The sequence below is a fragment of the Palaemon carinicauda genome, chromosome 6 (assembly GCF_036898095.1).
Source record: "Palaemon carinicauda isolate YSFRI2023 chromosome 6, ASM3689809v2, whole genome shotgun sequence".
Classification (NCBI taxonomy): Eukaryota; Metazoa; Arthropoda; class Malacostraca; order Decapoda; family Palaemonidae; genus Palaemon; species Palaemon carinicauda.
In genome coordinates, this window is record NC_090730.1 from 22,336,497 (window position 1) to 22,361,775 (window position 25,279).

General features: G+C 44.6%; 2 protein-coding genes across 3 annotated transcripts in view; one reads left to right on the forward strand and one right to left on the reverse strand.

Moving 5' to 3' along the window:
- Positions 1-25,279, forward strand: part of LOC137642498 (uncharacterized) — a 297,295-nt gene that overhangs the window by 183,922 nt on the left and 88,094 nt on the right. The window lies entirely within an intron of this gene.
- LOC137642497 (leucine-rich repeat-containing protein 28-like) overlaps positions 1-25,279 on the reverse strand; it is a 60,609-nt gene that overhangs the window by 31,567 nt on the left and 3,763 nt on the right. Inside the window, exons 2-4 of one of the 2 annotated variants that reach the window (XM_068375102.1) lie at positions 15,576-15,682; positions 11,947-12,000; positions 11,300-11,443 (exon numbers count right to left, since the gene is read on the reverse strand). In XM_068375102.1, the coding sequence (XP_068231203.1) occupies positions 11,300-11,443; positions 11,947-12,000; positions 15,576-15,602 (225 nt within the window). In that variant the 5' untranslated portion in view covers positions 15,603-15,682. The remainder of the gene's footprint in view (positions 1-11,299; positions 11,444-11,946; positions 12,001-15,575; positions 15,683-25,279) is intronic. The other variant, XM_068375103.1, reaches the window with a different exon arrangement.

Sequence of the window (25,279 nt, forward strand, 5' to 3'; positions counted from 1 at the left end):
CCAATGTCGAAAAGGAAGGAGATAGCGGGGTCTGTCAAGAGACTTCTAGTTTCCGAGAGGATATCAAGACGCGAACAAGAGAGGGTTCTGGGCTCTCTTCAGTTCGCGTCAGTAACAGACCCAGTGCTAAGAGCACAGCTAAAGGATGCAGCGGGAGTTTGGAGAACCTTTGCATCAAAAGCGCGAAGGGACTTGAAGAGACCGGTCCCACTTCGGCTACGTTCTCTTCTCAGACCGTGGTCTCAAGCCAGTCGTCTAAAGAGGTCAGTACCTCTTCAGCCACCTCCCCCGTCAGTGACAATTCACACAGACGCCTCAAAGGTAGGGTGGGGAGGTCACTCCCATCGGAAAAAAAGTACAAGGGACCTGGTCCAAGCTATTCGGGACATTTCACATAAACTTTCTAGAAGCTATGGCAGTGCTTCTTACCCTGAAGAAAGTATCCCCACGTCACTCGATCCATGTAAGGTTGGTACTGGACAGCGAGGTGGTAGTGAAATGTCTGAATCGGCGGGGATCGAGATCTCCACCTCTCAACCAGGTAATGTTAGCCATATTCCGACTGGCGGAGAAGAAGAAGTGGCACCTGTCAGCAGTTCACCTTCAAGGAGTCCGGAATGTGACCGCGGACGCTCTATCCAGGGTTACACCGATAGAGTCGGAATGGTCCCTAGACGCAGGATCATTCTCCTTCATCTCGAGTCAAGTCCCAGAACTGCAGATAAACCTCTTCGCGACGAAGGACAACAAGAAGTTGCCGAGATATGTGTCCCCGTACGAGGACCCCTTGGCGGAAGCAGTAGATGCGATGTCCCTCGATTGGAACAGATGGTCCAGGATCTACCTGTTTCCCCCTCACAATCTGATGTTGAGGGTCCTCAACAAACTGAGATCCTTCAAGGGAGTAGCAGCGATAGTGGCCCACAAGTGGCCGAACAGTGTATGGTTCCCTCTAGCTCTGGAACTACGACTAGAGTTTCTACCACTCCCGGACCCAGTTCTGTCCCAGCAAGTCCAGAAGTCGACTGTCTACGCTTCATTACAGAAAACCCGGACCCTGCAGCTCATGATTTTCTCTCCCTAGCGGTGAAGAAGCGGTTCGGAATTTCGAAAGATAGCATCGACTTCCTGGAAGAATATAAGTGCAAGTCTACTAGAAGGCAGTACGAATCAGCATGAAAAAAATGGGTAGCCTTTGTCAAAGACAAGAATCCGCATGAGATCTCTACGGATTTCTGCCTATCCTTCTTCATCCACCTCCACGGACAGGGGCTGGCGGCTAACACGATTTCTACATGTAAGTCGGCTCTGACAAGACCCATTCTGTATGCCTTCCAGGTAGACCTCGCTAACGAGATTTTTAACAAGATCCCGAAGGCCTGTGCTAGGCTTAGACCTTCAGCTCCTCCAAAGCCTATTTCATGGTCTTTAGACAAAGTCCTTCATTTTGCCTCATTACTGGATAATGAGGAGTGTGCACTGAAGGATCTGACTCAAAAAGTGATCTTCCTTTTTGCTCTAGCTTCTGAGGCCAGAGTTAGTGAGATTGTAGCCCTCTCGAGAGAGGAGGGCCGGGTTCAGTTCCTGGATGGGGGAGAACTGAACCTGTTTCCGGACCCTACGTTTCTCGCTAAGAACGAGTTGCCCACCAACAGGTGGGGTCCCTGGAGAATCTGCCCTCTGAAAGAAGATGCATCTCTATGTCCCGTAGAATGCCTAAAGGTCTATCTTCGTAGAACTTCAGACTTCCATGGGGGTCAACTATTCAGAGGAGAAACATCGGGCTCGAATTTATCTTTAAATCAACTCAGGGCGAAAATTACATACTTTATTCGCAGAGCGGATCCTGACAGTTCACCCGCAGGTCATGATCCGAGGAAAGTTGCTTCATCCTTAAACTTCTTTAACTTTATGGATTTTGAACACCTTCGTTCATACACTGGCTGGAAGTCTTCCAGGGTATTCTTTCGCCACTATGCTAAGCAAGTGGAGCAGCTAAAGAGGTCTGTGGTAGCAGTTGGTTGCGTCGTTAACCCTGTTGTTTAACTCTGCGAGGAACAGTGGATTTAATTGGGACTTTGATTCTCGGGTGAGTGTATAGTTATATGCGTTGCTATAACTAGAAGTGAAGGCTCTGGGAGCCCACAATGACTGTTCCGGCATTATGGTGATTGTAGCACAAGTACAGACAGGTGTGCCGAGCGTTTCTGACGCTAATGTCAGTGGCTAGTAACATGGACTCTTAACTTTCATACCTTGGTATGTGAAAAGTAACCTGATTGTTTTTCTTTCAGATAACCATATATCCATGTACTACAGTACTTGTGTAAATTGTTGGTCATCCACCTATCATATGTATATAATTGTGGTAACCATGTCTATTTATTGTTAATCAATAAACTTGTTCTCGGGAACCTTGCGTCTCCTTCACCTATATTGATTTCGTTTCAATTATTGAGCATTCAGCCTATGTATATTAATCGGGGATATCTATAATAGCCTGTTCCTTAATGCAAGCCTTGTTGCACTGGTTTATACTTTCCTTAGCTTAAAGGGCTCCATCCTTCTCAGAGGACGGTAGCGGCAGCAAGTTTAATCCTACGCAGATATAACCTTTTGTCCAATTCTACTTCGACCAGGGGGCTGGTCGGTTTTTCCCTTGGATGCTGTAGTTCCGTAAGGACTATGCTTTACTTCATATAGAGTGAGACCACTATATTGTATCGGCTTGCGAGTGAGTCATACATAGGTATATGTACTCTTCGTTCGTTTCTAGAGTCTAGTAGGACTCCTCCCTGTAGGGGGCAGGAAGCGCTTTCATGGTTTATGATTAGTGAAAAGATGTATAACGGTAACATCTTAGGTCTTTCAGTCGAGTTGACTAAGAAACATTTCTGAGGAGTACGGCACGTATTGAGAATCCACAGATACAGTAATGCTCTGGTATACTTCCATCAGGACGACATGGCTTGAGCCCAAAAAACGGATTTTGAGCGAAGCGAAAAATCTATTTTTGGGTAAGATGGCCATGTCGTCCTGATGGACCCGCCCTGTCCCTTTTCAAAAAAAAAAAAAAAAAAAAAGAAAAGGGCTGTAGGACCCCTCCCTACATACAGTATCTGTAGCACCTCGTGTATCGCTACAAGGAATACAGATGGCGCCGCGAGCGGCGCAGGGCACGCTTACGAAACGGGGAGGAGAGATGCCTTACGAACGGCTCCCCCCTTTTTCTTATCGTTTTCGTTTTCTTGCCAATTGACCCCTACGAAGTGTTAACTCTATTCGGGGTATAGATTGCTATGTGGCGTGTCAAGAATACGTCCGCTGATATTTACGATATCCCTAAGGTCTTTTTTAGGGATACTCGCTCCAGGAGTTAGAATTCTGGGTACCTTAAGGTAAATTCTCTGGGAATATCGCCGTAGTTGTAATATACCCTAGGAAGCTACCTTTAAGGAACTTCCATCAGGACGACATGGCCATCTTACCCAAAAATAGATTTTTCGCTTCGCTCAAAATCCGTTTTTTGTGCAATTGAAGAAAACACAGACCTAATGTGTTTTGCCAAAGTAAATTTGTTGTCGAGAATCGCAACTAAATTTTAAGAGTCAAACAGAATTAAAGAAACATCAATCCTGAGACCCGGATGTTGAGGAGCAACTGTCCTTGACCTACAGTACTTACAATCCTACTTTGAGTTTTTTTGGATTCAACTTCATGCCCCTTAATTTTCACAATGCAATAATTTCAGCTAGATCTCTATTAAGGGATTCAGCAACCCCAGATCTACATTCAGGAGATAGAATTGATGCAAAGAGAGTAGCATCATCTGCATAAGCAACGAGCTTGTTTTCTAGGCCAAATCATATCATGTGTTACTGTATAGTACGAAAAGTAATGGTCTAAGAACATACCCTGAGGAACACTAGATATCAGATTCCTATACTCACTATGGTGCCCATCAACAACAATGCTTTGTGACCTATCACTTAGAAATTCAGTGTTGATACCAAGAAACGACCCACCCACTCCCAACTGTTTGAGTTTGAAAACAAGGGCTTAATTAACTCAGTCAAAGACAACCGTAAAATCAAGGCCAGTCATACGAATTTCCTGACCACAATCAAGGGATTTCTGTACAGCATTGGAGATTGTAAGAAGGGCATCACATACTCCAAGGCCCTTGCAAGAGCCAAACTGCAAATTAGGGAACAGATTATTATCTTCCGCATACCTATTTAGACGTTTTGCCAAAAGACATTCAAAAACATTAGATAATATGGGAGCTATGAAAATTGGGCAGTAATCGGCAGGGCTAGACCTATCACAAACATATTCACCTATTGGAGTAAAATTACTAATTTAAATTAAATTAAATTACTAATAACAAGTGTTAAAAGAACCTCTTCTTGGTAATTTGTAGAAAATAATAGAGAACTCAAGAACTAAGAAATCAGTAATCTTTATAGAAAAGAAAAACAAAGGAAAATGAACATTTGGGTCTACACCAAGTAAATATGTACAGAAAGTATTCAAAGTAACAATATAATGAAGTTACTTTTTGTATAATCAAAATGTAGTAACTAGACAATGTTGCAAAATTGTTCCAAAATGTTATTTTCATTAGTAAAATAAATTTTTGAATATACTTACCCGATGATCATGTAGCTGTCAACTCCGTTGCCCGACAGAAATCTACGGTCGGGATACGCCAGCGATCGCTATACAGGTGGGGGTGTACACAACAGCGCCATCTGTGAGTAGGTACTCAAGTACTTCTTGTCAACAAGAACTCAATTTTCTCCTCGGTCCACTGGTTCTCTATGGGGAGGAAGGGCGGGTCCTTAAATTCATGATCATCGGGTAAGTATATTCAAAAATTTATTTTACTAATGAAAATAACATTTTTCAATATTAATCTTACCCGATGATCATGTAGCTGATTCACACCCAGGGTGGTGGGTGGAGACCAGCATACATGTTAACAAAGAAGCTAAGTATCCCGTATTTCATTTTAGCAGTTATTCAAAATAACAAACATAAAATAAATAAGTACCTGGTAAGGAAGTCGACTTGAACTATTACTCTGCCTTTTTTAAGTACGTCTTCCTTACTGAGCCTAGCGGTCCTCTTAGGATGCTGAACGACTCCTAGGTGCTGAAGTATAAAGGGCTGCAACCCATACTAAAGGACCTCATCACAACCTCTAACCTAGCCGCTTCTCAAGAAAGAATTTGACCACCCGCCAAATCAACCAGGATGCGGAAGGCTTCTTAGCCTTCCGTACAACCCAAAAAACAACAATAAAAAGTATTCAAGAGAAAGATTAAAAAGGTTATGGGATTATGGGAATGTAGTGGCTGAGCCCTCACCTACTACTGCACTCGCTGCTACGAATGGTCCCAGGGTGTAGCAGTTCTCGTAAAGAGACTGGACATCTTTGAGATAGAATGATGCGAACACTGACTTGCTTCTCCAATAGGTTGCATCCATAACACTCTGCAGAGAACGGTTCTGTTTGAAGGCCACTGAAGTAGCGACAGCTCTAACTTCATGTGTCCTTACCTTCAGCAAAGCAAGGTCTTCTTCCTTCAGATGAGAATGAGCCTCTCTAATCAGAAGCCTGATGTAGTAAGAAACTGCGTTCTTAGACATCGGTAGAGAAGGCTTCTTGATAGAACACCATAAAGCTTCTGATTGTCCTCGTAATGGCTTTGACCGTCTTAAATAGTACTTAAGAGCTCTTACTGGGCAAAGTACTCTCTCTAGTTCGTTCCCCACCAAGTTGGACAGGCTTGGGATCTCGAACGACTTAGGCCAAGGACGGGAAGGAAGCTCGTTTTTAGCCAAAAAACCGAGCTGCAAGGAACATGTAGCCGTTTTAGATGTAAAACCTATGTTCCTGCTGAAGGCGTGGATCTCACTGACTCTTTTAGCTGTTGCTAAGCAGACGAGGAAAAGAGTTTTTAATGTGAGGTCCTTAAAAGAGGCTGATTGGAGCGGTTCAAATCTTGATGACATTAGGAACCTTAAAACCACGTCTAGGTTCCAGCCTGGTGTGGACAACCGACGTTCCTTTGAGGTCTCAAAAGACCTAAGGAGGTCCTGTAGATCTTTGTTGGTGGAAAGATCCAAGCCTCTGTGGCGGAAGACCGCTGCCAACATACTCCTGTAACCCTTGATCGTAGGAGCTGAAAGGGATCTTACGTTCCTTAGATGTAACAGGAAGTCAGCAATCTGGGTTACAGTGGTACTGGTTGAGGAAACTGCATTCGCCTTGCACCAGCTTCGGAAGACTTCCCATTTAGACTGATAGACTCTGAGAGTGGATGTCCTCCTTGCTCTGGCAATCGCTCTGGCTGCCTCCTTCGAAAAACCTCTAGCTCTTGAGAGTCTTTCGATAGTCTGAAGGCAGTCAGACGAAGAGCGTGGAGGTTTGGGTGTACCTTCTTTACGTGAGGTTGACGCAGAAGGTCCACTCTTAGAGGAAGAGTCCTGGGAACGTCCACTAGCCATTGCAGTACCTCGGTGAACCATTCTCTCGCGGGCCAGAGGGGAGCAACCAACGTCAACCGTGTCCCTTCGTGCGAGGCGAACTTCTGAAGTACCCTGTTGACAATCTTGAACGGCGGGAACGCATACAGGTCGAGATGGGACCAATCCAGCAGAAAGGCATCCACGTGAACTGCTGCTGGGTCTGGAATCGGAGAACAATACATCGGGAGCCTCTTGGTCATCGAGGTAGCAAATAGATCTATGGTGGGCTGACCCCACAGGGCCCATAGTCTGCTGCAAACATTCTTGTGAAGGGTCCACTCTGTGGGGATGACCTGACCCTTCCGGCTGAGGCGATCTGCCATGACATTCATATCGCCCTGAATGAATCTCGTTACCAACGAAAGCTTTCGATCTTTTGACCAAATGAGGAGGTCCCTTGCGATCTCGAACAACTTCCTCGAATGAGTCCCTCCTTGCTTGGAGATGTAAGCCAAGGTTGTGGTGTTGTCGGAGTTCACCTCCACCACCTTGTTTAGCTGGAGGGACTTGAAGTTTATCAAGGCCAGATGAACTGCCAACAACTCCTTGCAATTGATGTGAAGTGTCCTTTGCTCCTGATTCCACGTGCCCGAGCATTCCTGTTCGTCCAGTGTCGCACCCCAGCCCGTGTCCGATGCGTCCGAGAAGAGACGGTGGTCGGGGGTCTGAACAGCTAATGGCAGACCTTCCTTGAGAAGAATGCTGTTCTTCCACCACGTTAGCATAGACCTCATCTCTTCGGAAACAGGAACTGAGACCGCCTCTAGCGTCATGTCCTTTCTCCAGTGAGCAGCTAGATGATACTGAAGGGGGCGGAGGTGGAGTCTCCCTAACTCGATGAACTGGGCCAGCGATGATAGTGTCCCTGTTAGACTCATCCACTGCCTGACCGAACATCGGTTCCTTCTCAGCATGCTCTGGATGCATTCTAGGGCTTGATTGATCCTTGGGGCCGACGGAAAAGCCCGAAAAGCTCGACTCTGAATCTCCATACCTAGATAGACAATGGTCTGGGATGGGACGAGCTGGGACTTCTCTATATTGACCAGGAGGCCCAATTCCTTGGTCAGATCCATAGTCCATCTGAGATTCTCCAGACAGCGACGACTTGTTGGAGCTCTTAAAAGCCAGTCGTCCAAATAGAGGGAGGCTCTGATGTCTGCCAAGTGAAGGAATTTGGCAATATTCCTCATCAGTCTGGTAAACACAAGAGGTGCCGTGCTTAGGCCAAAGCACAGGGCTTGGAACTGGTACACAACCTTTCCAAAGACGAACCTTAGGAAAGGTTGGGAGTCTGGATGGATGGGGACGTGAAAGTACGCGTCTTTCAGGTCTAACGAGACCATCCAGTCCTCCTTCCTGACCGCTGCTAGGACCGACTTCGTCGTCTCCATCGTGAACGTCTGCTTGGTGACAAAAGCATTGAGAGCACTGACGTCCAGCACCGGTCTCCAACCTCCTGTCTTCTTCGCTACCAGGAAGAGACGGTTGTAGAAGCCTGGGGATTGATGATCCCGGACTATGACCACCGCTTCCTTTTGTAGCAAGAGCGACACCTCTTGTTGCAACGCTAGCCTCTTGTCCTTCTCCTTGTAGTTGGGAGAGAGGTTGATGGGAGATGTAGCTAGAGGGGGACTGCGGCAGAACGGAATTCTGTACCCCTCTCTTAGCCACTTCACAGACTGAGCGTCTGCACCTCTGCTCTCCCAAGCTTGCCAGAAGGTCTTGAGTCTGGCTCCCACTGCTGTCTGGAGAGGAAGGCAGTCAGAACTTGCCTTTTGCGGACTTGGAACCCTTCTTGGATTTGCCACGGTGACTGTCGGCACGGGTACCTCCTCTGCTGGAGGTTCTGCCACGAAAGGGCGGGATGAACCTAGTGGCAGGTGTGTCTACTGCTGCAGGGCGGAAGGGTCTAGGCACGGAAGGTAAGGTTTTAGCCTTACGTGCGGAAGATGCCATATGATCATGGGTATCCTTCTGGATAAGGGAGGCAGCCATCCCCTTGATCAGCTCCTCCGGAAACAGACACTTGGAGAGAGGAGCAAACAACAACTCTGACTTCTGGCAAGGAGTGATACCAGCCGATAAGAAGGAGCAAAGATGTTCTCTCTTCTTAAGCACTCCCGACACGTACGAAGCCGCAAGCTCACCAGACCCATCCCGAATGGCTTTGTCCATGCTAGACATGATCAGCATGGCAGAGTCCTTATCCGAAGGGGAAGTCTTTCTGCTTAAGGCTCCCAAACACCAATCGAGAAAGTTGAAGATCTCGAAGGCACGAAAGACTCCCTTCAACAGATGATCCATGTCAGAAAAGGACCAGCAGATCTTCGATCGTCTCATAGCCAGCCTGCGGGGAGAGTCAACCAGACTTGAGAAGTCGCCCTGGGCAGAGGCAGGAACTCCCAAGCCGGGTTCCTCTCCCGTGGCATACCAGACGCTCGACTTGGAAGCAAGCTTGGTAGGAGGAAAGATGAAAGCAGTCTTTCCCAGTTGCTTCTTGGACTGCAACCACTCTCCCATAACCCTCAAAGCTCTCTTGGATGAGCGTGCGAGAACAAGCTTGGTGAAGGCAGGAGCAGCAGACTGCATGCCCAGAGCAAACTCGGAGGGAGGAGAGCGAGGGGTTGCAGACACAAACTGTTCTGGATACAAGTCCCTGAACAAGGCAAGGACTTTACGAAAGTCTAAGGAGGGAGGCGTAGACTTGGGCCCTTCAAAGTCGGAGTGCGGTTCATCCAAATGTGCAGCTTCGTCATCTGATACTCCATCATCCGAAAGCTGAGTAGGAAGTGGCAAAGGCAGAGCAGAAAGCTGAACGGCTGAATCCGGCAGTACGGGTGCATGCGTAGCTGCTGCGGATCCAACATCATGCCGCTGCTGGTCAGTCTGCGAGCTGGCAACAACAAAAGCAGAGTGTTGGTGCGTGGGAGGGGTTGCGGTGGGTTGCGGAGCATGCTGTATGGGATGCGGAGCATGCCGCATGGGTTGCGGAGCATGCCGCAAAGAGTCAGAACCCGGCAGCTCTACAGCACCTTCCCACTGCTGATGCGGTAGCTCACGCATGTCAACGGATGGTGCGGCAAGAACATGCGTCTGGCATGGTGGACTGCGCATCGGTGGTGGAGCTCTCACAGGTGGAGTGTGGGAGCAGGCAGCCGCAGTATCTGCTGAGCGCACAACCTCGGCGGGTTGTAGGTTAACAGGAGCAGTGTCAACCTTCTCAGCATGATACTCCTGCATGAATGCAGCAAGCTGAGACTGCATAGTCTGCAGCATGGACCACTTAGGGTCTACCGTGGTTGGAGCAGCAACAGACGGAGCAGTAGCCTGTTGTGGAACCACTCTACCTCTCTTGGGAGGTGTGCAGTCATCGGAAGACTGCGGCGAGTCCGAACTGACCCAGTGGCTACACCTGGGCCGTTGGACTCGCTCGGAAGGGACCTTACGCTTGAGCGGTCGTGAAACCTTGGTCCATCGTTTCCTCCTGGAAACTTCTTCCACAGACGAGGAATGGGAGGGCTCATTCGTCTGTTTGTGGATGGGACGATCTCTGACAGATACGTCCGCAACCACTGAGGATACATCCGTGCGCTGATCAAGGCCTGCCGAACCCTTTGGTCCTTCGACATTGCTTCTCCCCTGGGCTTGGGAGCTTGCAAGAGGTCCCGGACTGGGAGGACGACTGGCACGCACAGATGTACCCTCATGCGCAACACTGACACTGACACTTTTCACATCACTAGCACTGATAACACTTCCCACTGCACTTTTCGCTTTCAGCTCTTTGACTGGTCATTAGCCAATGACTCCACTCTGTCACCGAGAGCCTGAATGGCACGCATCATATCCGCCATGGATGGCTGAGCACTAGTAGCAGGTTCGGGAGTCACCACTACAGGGGAAGGAAAAGGTTGAGGGGCATGGGGAGAGGAAAAATCCACAGAGCGAGAAGAACTCCTCCTGATTCTCTCCTTCTCTAACCTACGTGCATTTTTAAGGAATTCGTTAAAATCGAATTCCGAAAGCCCAGCGCATTCCCCACATCGATCTTCCAATTGACAGGATTTACCCCTACAATTGGAACAAACGGTGTGGGGATCTATGGAGGCCTTCGGAAGACGCCTAGAACAAGCCCTAACGCTACACTGCCTGTACTTAGGGACTTGAGACTGGTCAGACATCTTGAATTGTAGAAGTAGTCAAGGGGGAATTCCAAAATCTAGCAAAGTTCATTAACAATTAATCCAAATTAATTCCAAAAGCTTGCTAAGCTAATGATAAAGCTTCCTGAATAGCGAAGGCTAAACTCTAGAGTGAATACATCACCAAATTGTGAACAGCAACTCCAGAATCAACAGCGTATCCAAGTAGGTCTTGCCGGCGGCACGACAGAGGAAAAATTGAGTTCTTGTTGACAAGAAGTACTTGAGTACCTACTCACAGATGGCGCTGTTGTGTACACCCCCACCTGTATAGCGATCGCTGGAGTATCCCGACCGTAGATTTCTGTCGGGCAACGGAGTTGACAGCTACATGATCATCGGGTAAGATTAATATTGAAAACTTCATAATTCAAAATTCTATACAGTAAGAATGGTTATTGTATATGACAATACCTTTCAAGGCTTATTAGATTGGTAATAGGAGGGTCAAAAGTATTACTATTTGATTCACCGGGAAAGGGTTTGACAGTCGTCTTTACAATGTGCAAACAAAAGAATTAAGTAAAAATAATTGAAAACAAAACCATGCAACTTACTAAGGATGTTAACAGATTACGCTTAAGGTATATCTGGTGAATATGAGAACATTCCTCTAGGACTCTCTGTGGCAAGACTTTTAGCCGTCGATAATTCCAGTGAAGTATGGTTTGATGACGTACTTCTGCCAGTAGCTCTGTCACCTTAAAATGGAGAGAAAGTTCACATTCAATTTTTCTAATCTAGTTTTGAAATATCACAATTGCAATATAGATTTTAAATAAAGATGAATATTCATCTAGCTCAAGAAGTCATATAGTGTAAATTGTACAAAACACCTTTCTTCTAAAACAGAAATACTCTATGAAGATATTATTGTTATTATCATTTATTATTATTATTATTTGCTAAGCAACAACCCTAGTTGGAAAAGCAGCTAGCCATAAGCCCAAGGGCTCCAACAGGGAAAATAACCCTGTGAGGAAAGGAAATACGAAAAAACTACGAGAGATGTTTAAGAACAATAATAACATAAAAATAAATCTTTCATATATAAATTATAAAACCTTGAAAATAAGTTGAAACTTCCAAATAACTAGAGAAAGAGAAACAAGATAGAATAGTGTGCCCGACACTGTTTATCAAATGCGTATCGTAGTACAAAACGCAGGATGTACCATAGCTGGAAAAGCGCAGCTATTTTTACCTGTTGTTCAGTAATGTCCTGAGATGTATCTTCAAGATGAACAATCTTCATAACCTGGAAGACGTTAGACATAATTAAACAAATTCATAAAACATATAAATTGTACACTTATAAAGGTACTGAAAGTACAGTACAGTACTTTAATAATTTACAGCCGCTAAAAAAAAGGGTTGAACACACTCACATTAAAAGATTATTATGATTAGTGAATAATTGTTTATTTTATTATTATTATTATTATTATTATTATTATCATCATTATTATTATTATCATTATTATTGTTATTATTATTATTATTATTATTATTATTATTATTATTATTATTATTATTATTATTATTATTATTGTGAGCAAACTCAAATATCCTAAAGTGAAGTACAACTAAGAAGAGAAAATAACAATGATAATTGATAAACAAATATTCACATACAAAAAGAGAAATATGGATCAGAAAACTGAAGCAATAATGTCTAGCCTTATAACCTTAAGGACGATGCCCCAAACACCATTTCACAATTTTATTTCTGGTCTTATGCAAAGAGAGTACAATACAGTAACATACATTATTTGTTATCAATCAAACACTAAAGGGAGGTACTGATATGGAAGTTCCATGGCCAAACAATATATAGTACAGTAACGTATCTTCTAGCAGGGGACTAAATTATGATGGCTGATGTTGGGAAAGGTAAACATTTCAAGATAGCAAGATACATCTGACATTCAGATTGGAGGTCATTAAATGTATTTAAACATAACAAAAAAAAAAAAAAAAAAAAAAAAAAAAAAAGTCCTATGACATTAACATTAACCCTGGATAGGTACGGTCCTCGGACACCCCTTTAAGGGTATACTCGGACGCGAACGACCCCGACGCCAAAAAAAATTCTTGAAAAATCAGTTTTTGCAGTAACCTCCTTTTTTCTTTTGCCAAAAAAAACTTCAATGAATGCTTAAAACAACTGTAAAGATAAATACTACTCATCTGCAGAAAAACTATTTATTATAAATATTTTAATAAATTAAGTAGAAAAAAAAAAAGACCTGACATAAAAATTCATAAAAAAAAAGTTTATACATATATACACAAATCCTTTTAGGAATTGATTCTTGAATGTTTAGGACACATCTTGATGTATTTTGGATGAAGTCAGACCCATGGAGGTGAAGATCTGAAATGAGAAAAAAAGGGTAACTTTTTTTGGCCAAAATAAATTGTCCAAATTTCATGAATTTTTTTGGGTACCCAAATGAAATAGGAAGTGGCTAATTTTTTTAGGGAATAAACATATGTTATCCTAAAATAGAAATATGTAAAAAAATCTTCATTATTTTGTAAATTACATTTATATCAGGGGCCATATCTAAAGGTAATTTTTTGAGTACTTGGAAATTTCGTAAAAAAATACATATATTTAATATATAATATGATATTTATGCAGGTAAAAATATACCAAAATATCACAAATTCTATAGGGAACAAGAATATATATAGATAGGGCAGCTTACGCTTCGGATATGTCCACAAAATGGCCGCCAACCACACTGACTCAGACTCCCTAATCTGCCACTTGAAATGTAGGAAGGGTATGTCAATTTCAAGGTGTTATTTACTAATCTAATTATTATTGGATATGCATAAAAATTGTATGGTGGGTTGCTGGATAATTGTCGATTATTTTACGTTTATAAAATTAAAATTCTGACCCAAAAAAATTTTTTTGAAGGGAAATAAAATCGAAAAAAAAAATGTAAAACAATATTTTAGCTAAAAAAATTTGATGATATTCAATCAAAAAAAAAGTAAACAAAATTTTCCGACAAATAAACATCTAGAGGAATCATTACTCTGTGATAGTTCCTTAGTACGTAGTAATTTTGAAAGAATTGAGAAAAAACGAAAAAAGGGCAATCACCGGAAAATCGAACACATACCTATATATACGCCATATCTGGCTAAAAAAAAGATAGGCATGGGTAGCCAGATCATCTAAAAACACTTTCCAACACTATAAAAATATAAGTTTTGCGACACTACTTGCCAATTCCTTACGGTAACATGACTAAGCAAAAAAATGCAAAACAAATAAAAAGGGGGACTCGTGGAAAAATGGCCATTCTAATATACGGCATTTCAGAAAAAAAAAATTTCAGCCACGTGCTAGGCAAACCATCAAGGCATATTTTCCGACAAATAAACATATAAATGAAATATTACTCTGTGATAGTTCCTTAGTACGTAGTAATTTTGAAAGAAATGGGAAAAAACGAAAAAATGGCAATCACAGGAAAATCGAACACATACTTATATATATGCCATATCTGGCTAAAAAAAAAATAGGCATGGGTAGCCAGATCATCTAGAAACACTTTCCAACACTATAAAAATATAAGTTTTGCGACACTACTTGCCAATTCCTTACGGTAACATGACTAAGCAAAAAAATGCAAAACAAATAATAAGGGGCACTCGCGGAAAAATGCCCAACATTCTAATATACGGGATCTCAGATAAAAAAAAAGACATGCACGTGTTAGCCCAACCATCAAGGCACACTTTCTAACACATAAACATGAAAAAAAAATCAATAATATACGGCAATTCCTTACTACGTAGTAAATTTTTACAAATATTGAAAAAAAAACAGAAATTGGCAACCGCAGTTAAATACCCAATATACCAATAACTACGTCGTATCTGACAAAAACAAAATCACGCATGGGTAGCCAGATCATCTAGACACACTTTCCAACACTAAAAAAGCAAAAGTTTTACGACACTATTTCGCAATATCTTACGGAAAAATGACTTGGCAAAAAAATGAAAAAAATGAAAAAGGGACACTCGCGGTAAAATGCCCGACATTCTAATATACGACATCTCAGATAAAAAAAAAGACATGCACGTGTTAGCCCAACAATCAAGGCACACTTTCTAACACATAAACATGAAAAAAAAATGAATAATATACGGCAATTCCTTACTACGTAGTAATTTTTACAAATATTGAAAAAAAAACAGAAATTGGTAACCGCAGTTAAATACCCAATATACCAATAACTACGTCGTATCTGACAAAAACAAAGTCATGCATGGGTAGCCAGATCATCTAGACACACTTTCCAACACTAAACAAGCAAAAGTTTTACGACACTATTTGGCAATATCTTACGGAAAAGTGACTTGGCAAAAAAATGAAAAAAAATGAAAAAGGGGCACTCGCGGTAAAATGGTCCTCGTGGTGATGAACGACATTTTAACTAAAAAAAAAAACATGCACATGGTAGCCAAACAATCCACCAAGACTTTCCACAACTGATAACCTATACAAGTTGCACCATTCTACGACAATTTCATAATACGTAATAACTTTGATAATTATGCAAACTACCTCAGAAGGGTAAACTCGGACGCGAACGACCCCGATGCGTCTCAGAAATCGGGGAAGGAGTACAGCTACAGCAATGCACATCTGGACACTACTAGAGCGTGTAGGGGAGACACCTCCTGCAGGTCGATCACCCACAAATTCAGTCACAGGGGTGAGTCACGTGAGAAAAACCTGTTTTTTTTTGACGCTCGGGGTCGCAAACGACCCACCGTACCTATCCAGGGTTAATACAGTACCACCAGCTCTGAAGACACGGGAAGCATTACAAATGACGATTCAAATACAATCCTTAAAAATGGCGACTAGTATTCTCGGCCATTGGAGGATGTCATTTTTATGCACCCTGAAAAATAAAGCCTGGAGTTAAAATATATTACCATGAGAATGATTAAACAAGGGTCACAACGTAACCTGAACATCATCAAACGAGATACATCTAATCTCATTAAAAGCACTTGCAATACATCAGCTTCCTATTTCTGTCTGCTTAAATGACTAAGAATGAGATAAAACACAATGTACAGTATGTGGTCTTCAATATGGGAGTTACTAATTCTATGCCTGTATAAGAAACGTTAATCAAGCCTAACATAGCGCTAAAGGGTATTAAATCATTTGAAGCATCATGGTCTCAACTTCAATGGCCTTTTTTAAAACGGCTAATTTTATTGTTCACAATTTTATCTGTTAACATAATTATATACTGTACTGTATTACTTTTATCTGTATTGGTCATAAATCTTTTCCGTTAAAGGTGTCTGGTTTCGTCAGCCAGGCAAGCCCAACTCCCCACTGTGGTGCCCTACCACAGCAGTAGCCTCCCCAGTAAACAGCTTAAACTCACAGTCGCGGGCGGGAAGCGATCTGCTGCCATGCGAATGCTAGGAAAACATGTTACCCCTCTTTTCATATATATACTGTATATGGAAGTTTGTTCACCAAGTTAATGACTTTTTTGTCCTTTAGCTAGACTAGTGCTAAAGTTACCCCAGTTATATTATTTTACATCCTTTACTTTCCATTCATTTCCTTTAAATTCTCATTGCCTTCATGTCTTACTTCTTCAACCAACTTTATCATGCTCTGTTTTTTATCATTCATTTAACATCCACTCATTTGAGCATCTAAGGCAACTCAATGAATATCTAGATGCACTTTGTGATCTGCTTAATGTACTCAAAAGTAATCTGCAATTTTGCTTTTGTAGCCTACATAAGGTCTAGAATATTTCTTATCTCTCAAGAAAGCTATTACCATTACAATAGACACCCAGCCATGAACATTCTACTAGCGTACAATCATTGTACAAGGAACATTAAATTCTTCTCCCTTTGTCCTTATTTTTAGAGCCTAACATTTAAATCCATACCAATGAGTTTACTCAAATATGGTCTAATAAGATTATACTTATGTAATAGGACAATTCCCTTTTAAAGTATGCATTCTAGACAGCAGAGAGTATTGAAAGTACAAATCATAAATGTACAGTCACTTTTCCTATGCATAATAAGGTGGAATGCATTCCTCAGTTTAGGTTCGAGAATCAGAAAGTATGAATTTTAACAAGGTTGGTTAATGGTTTCACGGGTCAAAATCCCTGGAGGGGTAGGTTGGTTCCCTAGTATTTTGAACATATTGTAATGTACAGTACAGTATTGTAATTCACCATTTCTCTTGTTTTTACCAAATCCTGTGGTCCCTTACATAATTAATGGTAATATGTGATGGGTGCATATTAGTAAACTATGTACTAAAAAAATAATATTAACCTAAATACTCATTTATGAATAATTTCCCATTCTAGTTATTTTGGACATAACTTTACAATTTTCTGTACTATTATAACAACTTTCAAGAGGCCAATCTGAGATGTTTTCACTCACATGATTTATTTTAGCCAATCACCAGCCTTCACTTCTAAAGAGATACTAGCTTCGACATTTCAAAAATGATATTTTAATTATAAAATAAATTTTTGAATATACTTACCCGGTGAATATATAATAGCTGCAACTCTGCGGCTCGACAGACAACATACTTAAAAAAACTCGCGAGCGATCGCTATGTAGGTTGCGGGTGTGCCCACCAGCGCCAACTGTCGGCCAGATACCACTCTTGGATGTAAACACAACCTTCAATTCTTCTCGTCCCACTGCGTCTCTATTGGGGAGGAAGGGAGGGTCGTTTAATTTATATATTCACCGGGTAAGTATATTCAAAAATTTATTTTATGATTAAAATATCATTTTTAAATATTTAACTTAGCCGGTGAATATATAATAGCTGATTCACACCCAAGGAGGTGGGTAGAGACCAGAGTTAAATATGTTTACATCGTATAAGCTAAGAGTTTTTTCATTTTGACAGTTATCAATATAACAAAACCAAAATAAATAGGTACCTGGTAAGGAAGTCGACTTAGACGATTACTCTGCCTTGTAAGTCTGTCTTCCTCACGGAGCCCAGCGATCCTCTTAGGATGCTGACAGACACCCAGGAGCTGAAGTATCAAGGGCTGCAACCCATACAACAGGACCTCATCAAACCCCTAATCTGGGCGCTCTCAAGAAATGACTTTGACCACCCGCCAAATCAACCAGGATGCGAAAGGCTTCTTAGCCTTCCGAACAACCCATAAAAACAACATTAAAAACATTTCAAGAGACAGATTAAAAGGATATGGAATTAGGGAATTGTAGTGGTTGAGCCCTCACCCACTACTGCACTCGCTGCTACGAATGGTCCCAGTGTGTAGCAGTTCTCGTAAAGAGTCTGGACATCTTTCAAGTAAAATGACGCGAACACTGACTTGCTTCTCCAAAAGGTCGCGTCCATGATACTTTGCAGAGATCTATTTTGCTTAAAGGCCACGGAAGTTGCTACAGCTCTAACCTCGTGCGTCTTAACCTTAAGCAAAGATCGGTCTTCCTCACTCAAGTGTGAATGAGCTTCTCGTATTAACAATCTGATAAAATATGACAAAGCATTCTTTGACATAGGTAAGGATGGTTTCTTGACCGAACACCATAACGCTTCAGAATTGCCTCGTAAAGGTTTAGTACGAGCTAAGTAGAACTTAAGAGCTCTAACAGGGCATAATACTCTCTCTAGTTCATTGCCTACGATCTCCGATAAGCTTTGAATATCGAAAGATTTAGGCCAAGGACGAGAAGGCAGCTCATTCTTGGCTAGGAAACCAAGCTGCAGAGAACAAGTGGCTTTTTCTGACGAAAACCCGATGTTCTTGCTGAAGGCATGAAGCTCACTGACTCTTTTAGCCGAGGCCAAGCATACCAGGAAAAGAGTCTTAAGAGTGAGATCTTTCAGGGAGGCTGAATGTAAAGGCTCAAACCTGTCTGACATGAGGAATCTTAGGACCACGTCTAAATTCCATCCAGGTGTAGCCAAACGACGTTCCTTAGAGGTCTCAAAAGACTTAAGGAGGTCTTGCAGATCTTTATTGTTGGAAAGATCTAAGCCTCTATGCCGGAAGACCGAGGCCAACATGCTTCTGTAGCCCTTGATCGTGGGAGCTGAAAGGGAGCGACTTTTTCTCAGGTATAAGAGAAAATCAGCGATTTGGGCTACAGAGGTACTGGACGAGGATACGGAAACTGACTTGCACCAGTCTCGGAAGACTTCCCACTTCGACTGGTAAACTCTAATGGTAGAAGCTCTCCTCGCTCTAGCAATCGCACTGGCTGCCTCCTTCGAAAAGCCTCTAGCTCTCGAGAGTCTTTCGATAGTCTGAAGGCAGTCAGACGAAGAGCGTGGAGGCTTTGGTGTACCTTCTTTACGTGTGGCTGTCGTAGAAGGTCTACTCTTAGAGGAAGACTTCTGGGGAAGTCTACCAGCCATCGAAGTACCTCGGTGAACCATTCTCTCGCGGGCCAGAGGGGAGCAACTAACGTCAACCTTGTCCCTTCGTGAGAGGCGAATTTCTGCAGTACCTTGTTGACAATCTTGAATGGTGGGAATGCGTAAAGATCTAGGTGTGACCAATCTAGTAGAAAGGCATCTATATGTATTGCTGCTGGGTCTGGAACTGGAGAGCAATAGATTGGAAGCCTCTTGGTCAGCGAGGTTGCAAAGAGATCTATGGTGGGTTGACCCCAAGTCGCCCAAAGTCTCTTGCACACATCCTTGTGGAGGGTCCATTCGGTTGGAATTACTTGACCTTTCCGACTGAGACAATCTGCTAGAACGTTCAAGTCGCCCTGGATGAACCTCGTTACTAGGGAGATGTCTCGATCTTTTGACCAGATGAGCAGGTCCCTTGCGATCTCGTACAGAGTCAGTGAGTGGGTACCTCCCTGTTTGGAAATGTACGCCAAGGCCGTGGTGTTGTCCGAGTTGATCTCCACCACCTTGCCTCGAAGGAGACTCTCGAAGCTTTTCAAGGCCAGGTGAACTGCCAAAAGCTCCTTGCAGTTGATATGCATGCTCCTCTGACTCGAGTTCCACAGACCTGAGCATTCCCGACCGTCCAGCGTCGCGCCCCAGCCCAAGTCCGATGCGTCTGAGAAGAGAACGTGGTTGGGTTTCTGAACTGCTAGGGGAAGACCCTCTCGTAGACTGATATTGTCTTTCCATGAAAAGCTAGATGGAATTGTAGAGGTCGGAGGTGTAGCCTTCCTAGCGAGACAAACTGCTCCAGGGATGATAGAGGTCCTACCAGACTCATCCAATTCCTGACTGAGCAACGTTCTTTCTTCAACATCTTCTGGATGACGAGCAGGGCTTGATCTATTCTGGGGGCCAACGGAAAAGCCCGAAAAACTGGACTGTGAATCTCCATCCCTAAATACAGAATAGTTTGGGATAGGATCAGCTGGGACTTTTCCAAGTTGACTAGGAGTCCCAATTCCTTGGTCAGATCTAGAGTCCAATTGAGATCCTTCAGACAGCGATGACTGGAAGAGGCTCTGAGAAGCCAATCGTCCAAATAAAGGGAGGCTCAGATGTCCGATAAATGGAGGAATTTTGCCACATTCCTCATAAGCCTCGTAAACACGAGAGGAGCTGTGCTTAGGCCAAAGCACAGGGCCCGAAACTGGTACACCACATCGTCGAAGACGAATCTCAGAAAAGGTTGGGAATCTGAGTGAATGGGGATGTGGAAGTAAGCGTCCCTTAGATCGAGAGAGACCATCCAGTCTCCCTTTCTGACCGCTGCTAAGACTGACTTTGTGGTCTCCATGGTGAATTTCGTCTTTGTGACAAAGACATTCAGAGCACTGACGTCTAGCACCGGTCTCCAACCTCCCGTCTTCTTTGGTACTAGGAAGAGACGGTTGTAAAACCCCGGTGATTGAAGGTCCGAGACTTTGACCACCGCTCCCTTCTCTAGTAAAAGAGACACTTCCAGTTTCAGGGCTTGTCTCTTTGCTTCCTCTCGGTACCTGGGAGAGAGATCGATGGGGGACGTCGCTAGTGGAGGTCTGCGTACAAAAGGGATTTTGTACCCCTCTCTGAACAACCTCACAGATTGTTGATCTGCGCCTCTCTTCTCCCAGGCTTGCCAGAAGTTCTCGAGTCTGGCACCTACTGCTGTCTGAAGTTGCGGGCAGTCAGACTCTGCCCCGCGAGGACTTGGATCCTTTCCTCTTTCCTCTCTTCCCTTCGGCACGAGCACCTCCCCTGCTGGGGGCTCTGCCACGAAAGGGCGGAATAAACCTGGACGCTGGAGTGTCCATCCTAGGCCTAGCAGACAAGGCAGGCAAAGGGGGAACTTTGCGAGCCGAGGACGCAACTAAATCGTGGGTGTCCTTCTGCACTAAAGACAAGGCTATTTCCTTAACTAAGACTTCAGGAAACAAGCACTTAGACAAAGGCGCAAAGAGTAGCTCAGATCTTTGACATGGCGTCACTCCTGCTGATAGAAAAGAGCACAGAGACTCTCGCTTCTTTAGGACTCCTGACGTGAATGAGGCGGCAAGCTCGTTGGATCCATCGCGGACGGCCTTGTCCATGCAGGACATAATGAGTAAGGAAACATCCCTATCGGCAGATGAGATTTTCCTACTCAGGGCTCCCAAACACCAGTCCAGGAAGTTAAAAACTTCAAACGCCCTAAAGATACCTTTAAGAAGGTGGTCCAGGTCAGAGGATGACCAACTAATCTTAGCGCGTCTCATGGCAAGGCGGCGGGGAGAGTCTACAAGACTTGAGAAGTCGCCCTGGGCAGAGGCAGGAACTCCCAAGCCGAGAACTTCTCCCGTGGCATACCAGATGCTAGATCTAGACGAGAGTTTAGATGGGGGGAAGGCAAAGGCCGTCTTCCCTAAACTCCTCTTGGTGTCTAACCAATCGCCTAACAGCCGTAAAGCTCTCTTGGATGAGCGAGAGAGGACGAGTTTCGTAAAGGCTGGCATGGCAGCAGGAACGCCTAAAACGAACTCAGACGGCGGCGAAAGAGGAGCCACAGAGATAAAGTGTTCAGGGAACAACTCTTTAAACACAAGCATGACTTTTTTAAAGTCCATAGATGGTGGAACTGCTCTAGGCTCATCTAAATCTGAATGCAGATCCTCAGGCTGGGGTTCAGCAACGTCCTCATCTGAGAGTTCCTCATCGGATAACTGATGAGAAAACGGCAAAGGGGTAGGCAACGTTTGACCCGCAGCGTCCGACCGCACTGGTGCATACGTGACGGAGCAGGACGCAGCGTCCTGAAACTGCTGCACAGTCTGGGAACTGTCAACAACAACCGGTGCGCGAGGACGCACAGCGTCCACCCGAGACTGCTTAGACCGTCTGGGATGTGCAGTCAACACCACACTGGGTTGCGGAGGTTGACGCACCGCGTCAAAACAAGTCAACTCTGATGGTTGGCGAACGTCTTGAACGTCACCAGTCGCATCAGTGAGTTGCCTAACGTCAACGTGTGGCTGGAAATCCACATGGGACCGCAACGGAGGAGGAACAACCCCAGCTGGTTGACGTGAGAATGCTACATCAACGTCAACAGGACGCACAACAGAACGCTTGGATGGCTGACGGCCAGTATCTCCATGAGAAAAACGGCTAGGTTCAACGGAACCTTTCTCTGCGTTGTAGTCTTCCATAAGGGACGCAAGCTTAGACTGCATGTCCTGCAGTAACACCCATTTAGGGTCTACAGAAACAGGTGCGGTAACAGACGGGGTTAGCGACTGAGACGGCACAAATTTGCCTTGCTTAGGCGGCGAGCAGTCATCCGATGACGGCAACGGGTCCGAACTGTCCCAGTGACTACAACCGGGACGTTGGACTTGTCCTGAAGGGACCGACTTGCGTTTCAAAGGTCTAGAGACCTTGCTCCATGGTTTCTTACGTGAAACGCCTTCAGACGACGAGGTAAAAATGGGCTCTCTCGTCTTATGGTAGGGGCGATCTTGACGAGATACGCCTGATACCAAAGAGGGAACGTCTGTTCGCTGATCAAGGCCTCTCGAACCCATAAGTCGTACGACATTGCTTCTCCCCTGGGCTTGGGAGCTTGCAAGAGGTCCCGGACTAGGTGAACGACAGGCACGAACAGACGAACCCTCGGTCGCAACACTGTTCACAACACTTTGCGTAACACTAAGCACTTTCCCACTTTCCGCCGTGGCACTTTGGCACTTGAGTTTCTTGACATCAGCCATGAGTTGGTTACGGTCACTTGCTAAAGCCTCAACTCTCTCCCCCAAGGCATGAATAGCACGCATCATGTCTTGCATAGACGGCTCCTGAGTGCTAGAAGGGGGGTTAGGAACAACCACTACAGGGGAAGGATTAGGTTCAGGGGCATGTGGAGAGGAAAAATCTACGGACCTAGATGAACTTCTCCTTACCCTATCTCTCTCTAACCTGCGTGTATATTTATCAAATTCGATCCAATCGAATTCCGAAAGGCCCACGCATTCCTCACACCGATCTCCCAATTGGCAGGTTTTACCCCGACAATTGGAACAAACGGTATGAGGGTCGAGAGAAGCCTTTGGAAGACGCCTATTACAGTCCCTAGCATTACACTTTCGAAACTTAGGAACTTGAGAAGGGTCAGCCATTTTGAATTAGTCAAAGAAAAATTCCAAAAACAATCCAAGTCATCAACAAATAATCCGATTCAAAAAAGAGTTCAAGGGTTTATGTTGAAGGAAAACACCTGTACTGCGATAGCTCAAACCAAATTAAAGTACTTCACCAAATATGATGGGAAAACTCCAGGTTCTACAGCGAGTAAAAGTACGTCTTGTCGCCAACGTCGACAGAGAAGAATTGAAGGTTGTGTTTACATCCGAGAGTGGTATCTGGCCGACAGTTGGCGCTGGTGGGCACACCCGCAACCTACATAGCGATCGCTCGCGAGTTTTTTTAAGTATGTTGTTTGTCGAGCCGCAGAGTTGCAGCTATTATATATTCACCGGCTAAGTTAAATATTTAAAAAGAGACACTTCCAGTTTCAGGGCTTGTCTCTTTGCTTCCTCTCGGTACCTGGGAGAGAGATCGATGGGGGACGTCGCTAGTGGAGGTCTGCGTACAAAAGGGATTTTGTACCCCTCTCTGAGCAACCTCACAGATTGTTGATCTGCGCCTCTCTTCTCCCAGGCTTGCCAGAAGTTCTTGAGTCTGGCACCTACTGCTGTCTGAAGTTGCGGGCAGTCAGACTCTGCCCCGCGAGGACTTGGATCCTTTCCTCTTTCCTCTCTTCCCTTCGGCACGAGCACCCCCCCTGCTGGGGGCTCTGCCACGAAAGGGCGGAATAAACCTGGACGCTGGAGTGTCCATCCTAGGCCTAGCAGACAAGGCAGGCAAAGGGGGAACTTTGCGAGCCGAGGACGCAACTAAATCGTGGGTGTCCTTCTGCACTAAAGACAAGGCTATTTCCTTAACTAAGACTTTAGGAAACAAGCACTTGCACTTAGACAAAGGCGCAAAGAGTAGCTCAGATCTTTGACATGGCGTCACTCCTGCTGATAGAAAAGAGCACAGAGACTCTCGCTTCTTTAGGACTCCTGACGTGAATGAGGCGGCAAGCTCGTTGGATCCATCGCGGACGGCCTTGTCCATGCAGGACATAATGAGTAAGGAAACATCCCTATCAGCAGATGAGATTTTCCTACTCAGGGCTCCCAAACACCAGTCCAGGAAGTTAAAAACTTCAAACGCCCTAAAGATACCTTTAAGAAGGTGGTCCAGGTCAGAGGATGACCAACTAATCTTAGCGCGTCTCATGGCAAGGCGGCGGGGAGAGTCTACAAGACTTGAGAAGTCGCCCTGGGCAGAGGCAGGAACTCCCAAGCCGAGAACTTCTCCCGTGGCATACCAGATGCTAGATCTAGACGAGAGTTTAGATGGGGGGAAGGCAAAGGCCGTCTTCCCTAAACTCCTCTTGGTGTCTAACCAATCGCCTAACAGCCGTAAAGCTCTCTTGGATGAGCGAGAGAGGACGAGTTTCGTAAAGGCTGGCATGGCAGCAGGAACGCCTAAAACGAACTCAGACGGCGGCGAACGAGGAGCCACAGAGATAAAGTGTTCAGGGAACAACTCTTTAAACACAAGCATGACTTTTTTAAAGTCCATAGATGGTGGAACTGCTCTAGGCTCATCTAAATCTGAATGCTGATCCTCAGGCTGGGGTTCAGCAACGTCCTCATCTGAGAGTTCCTCATCGGATAACTGATGAGAAAACGGCAAAGGGGTAGGCAACGTTTGACCCGCAGCGTCCGACCGCACTGGTGCATACGTGACGGAGCAGGACGCAGCGTCCTGAAACTGCTGCACAGTCTGGGAACTGTCAACAACAACCGGTGCGCGAGGACGCACAGCGTCCACCCGAGACTGCTTAGACCGTCTGGGTTGTGCAGTCAACACCACACTGGGTTGCGGAGGTTGACGCACCGCGTCAAAACAAGTCAACTCTGATGGTTGGCGAACGTCTTGAACGTCACCAGTCGCATCAGTGAGTTGCCTA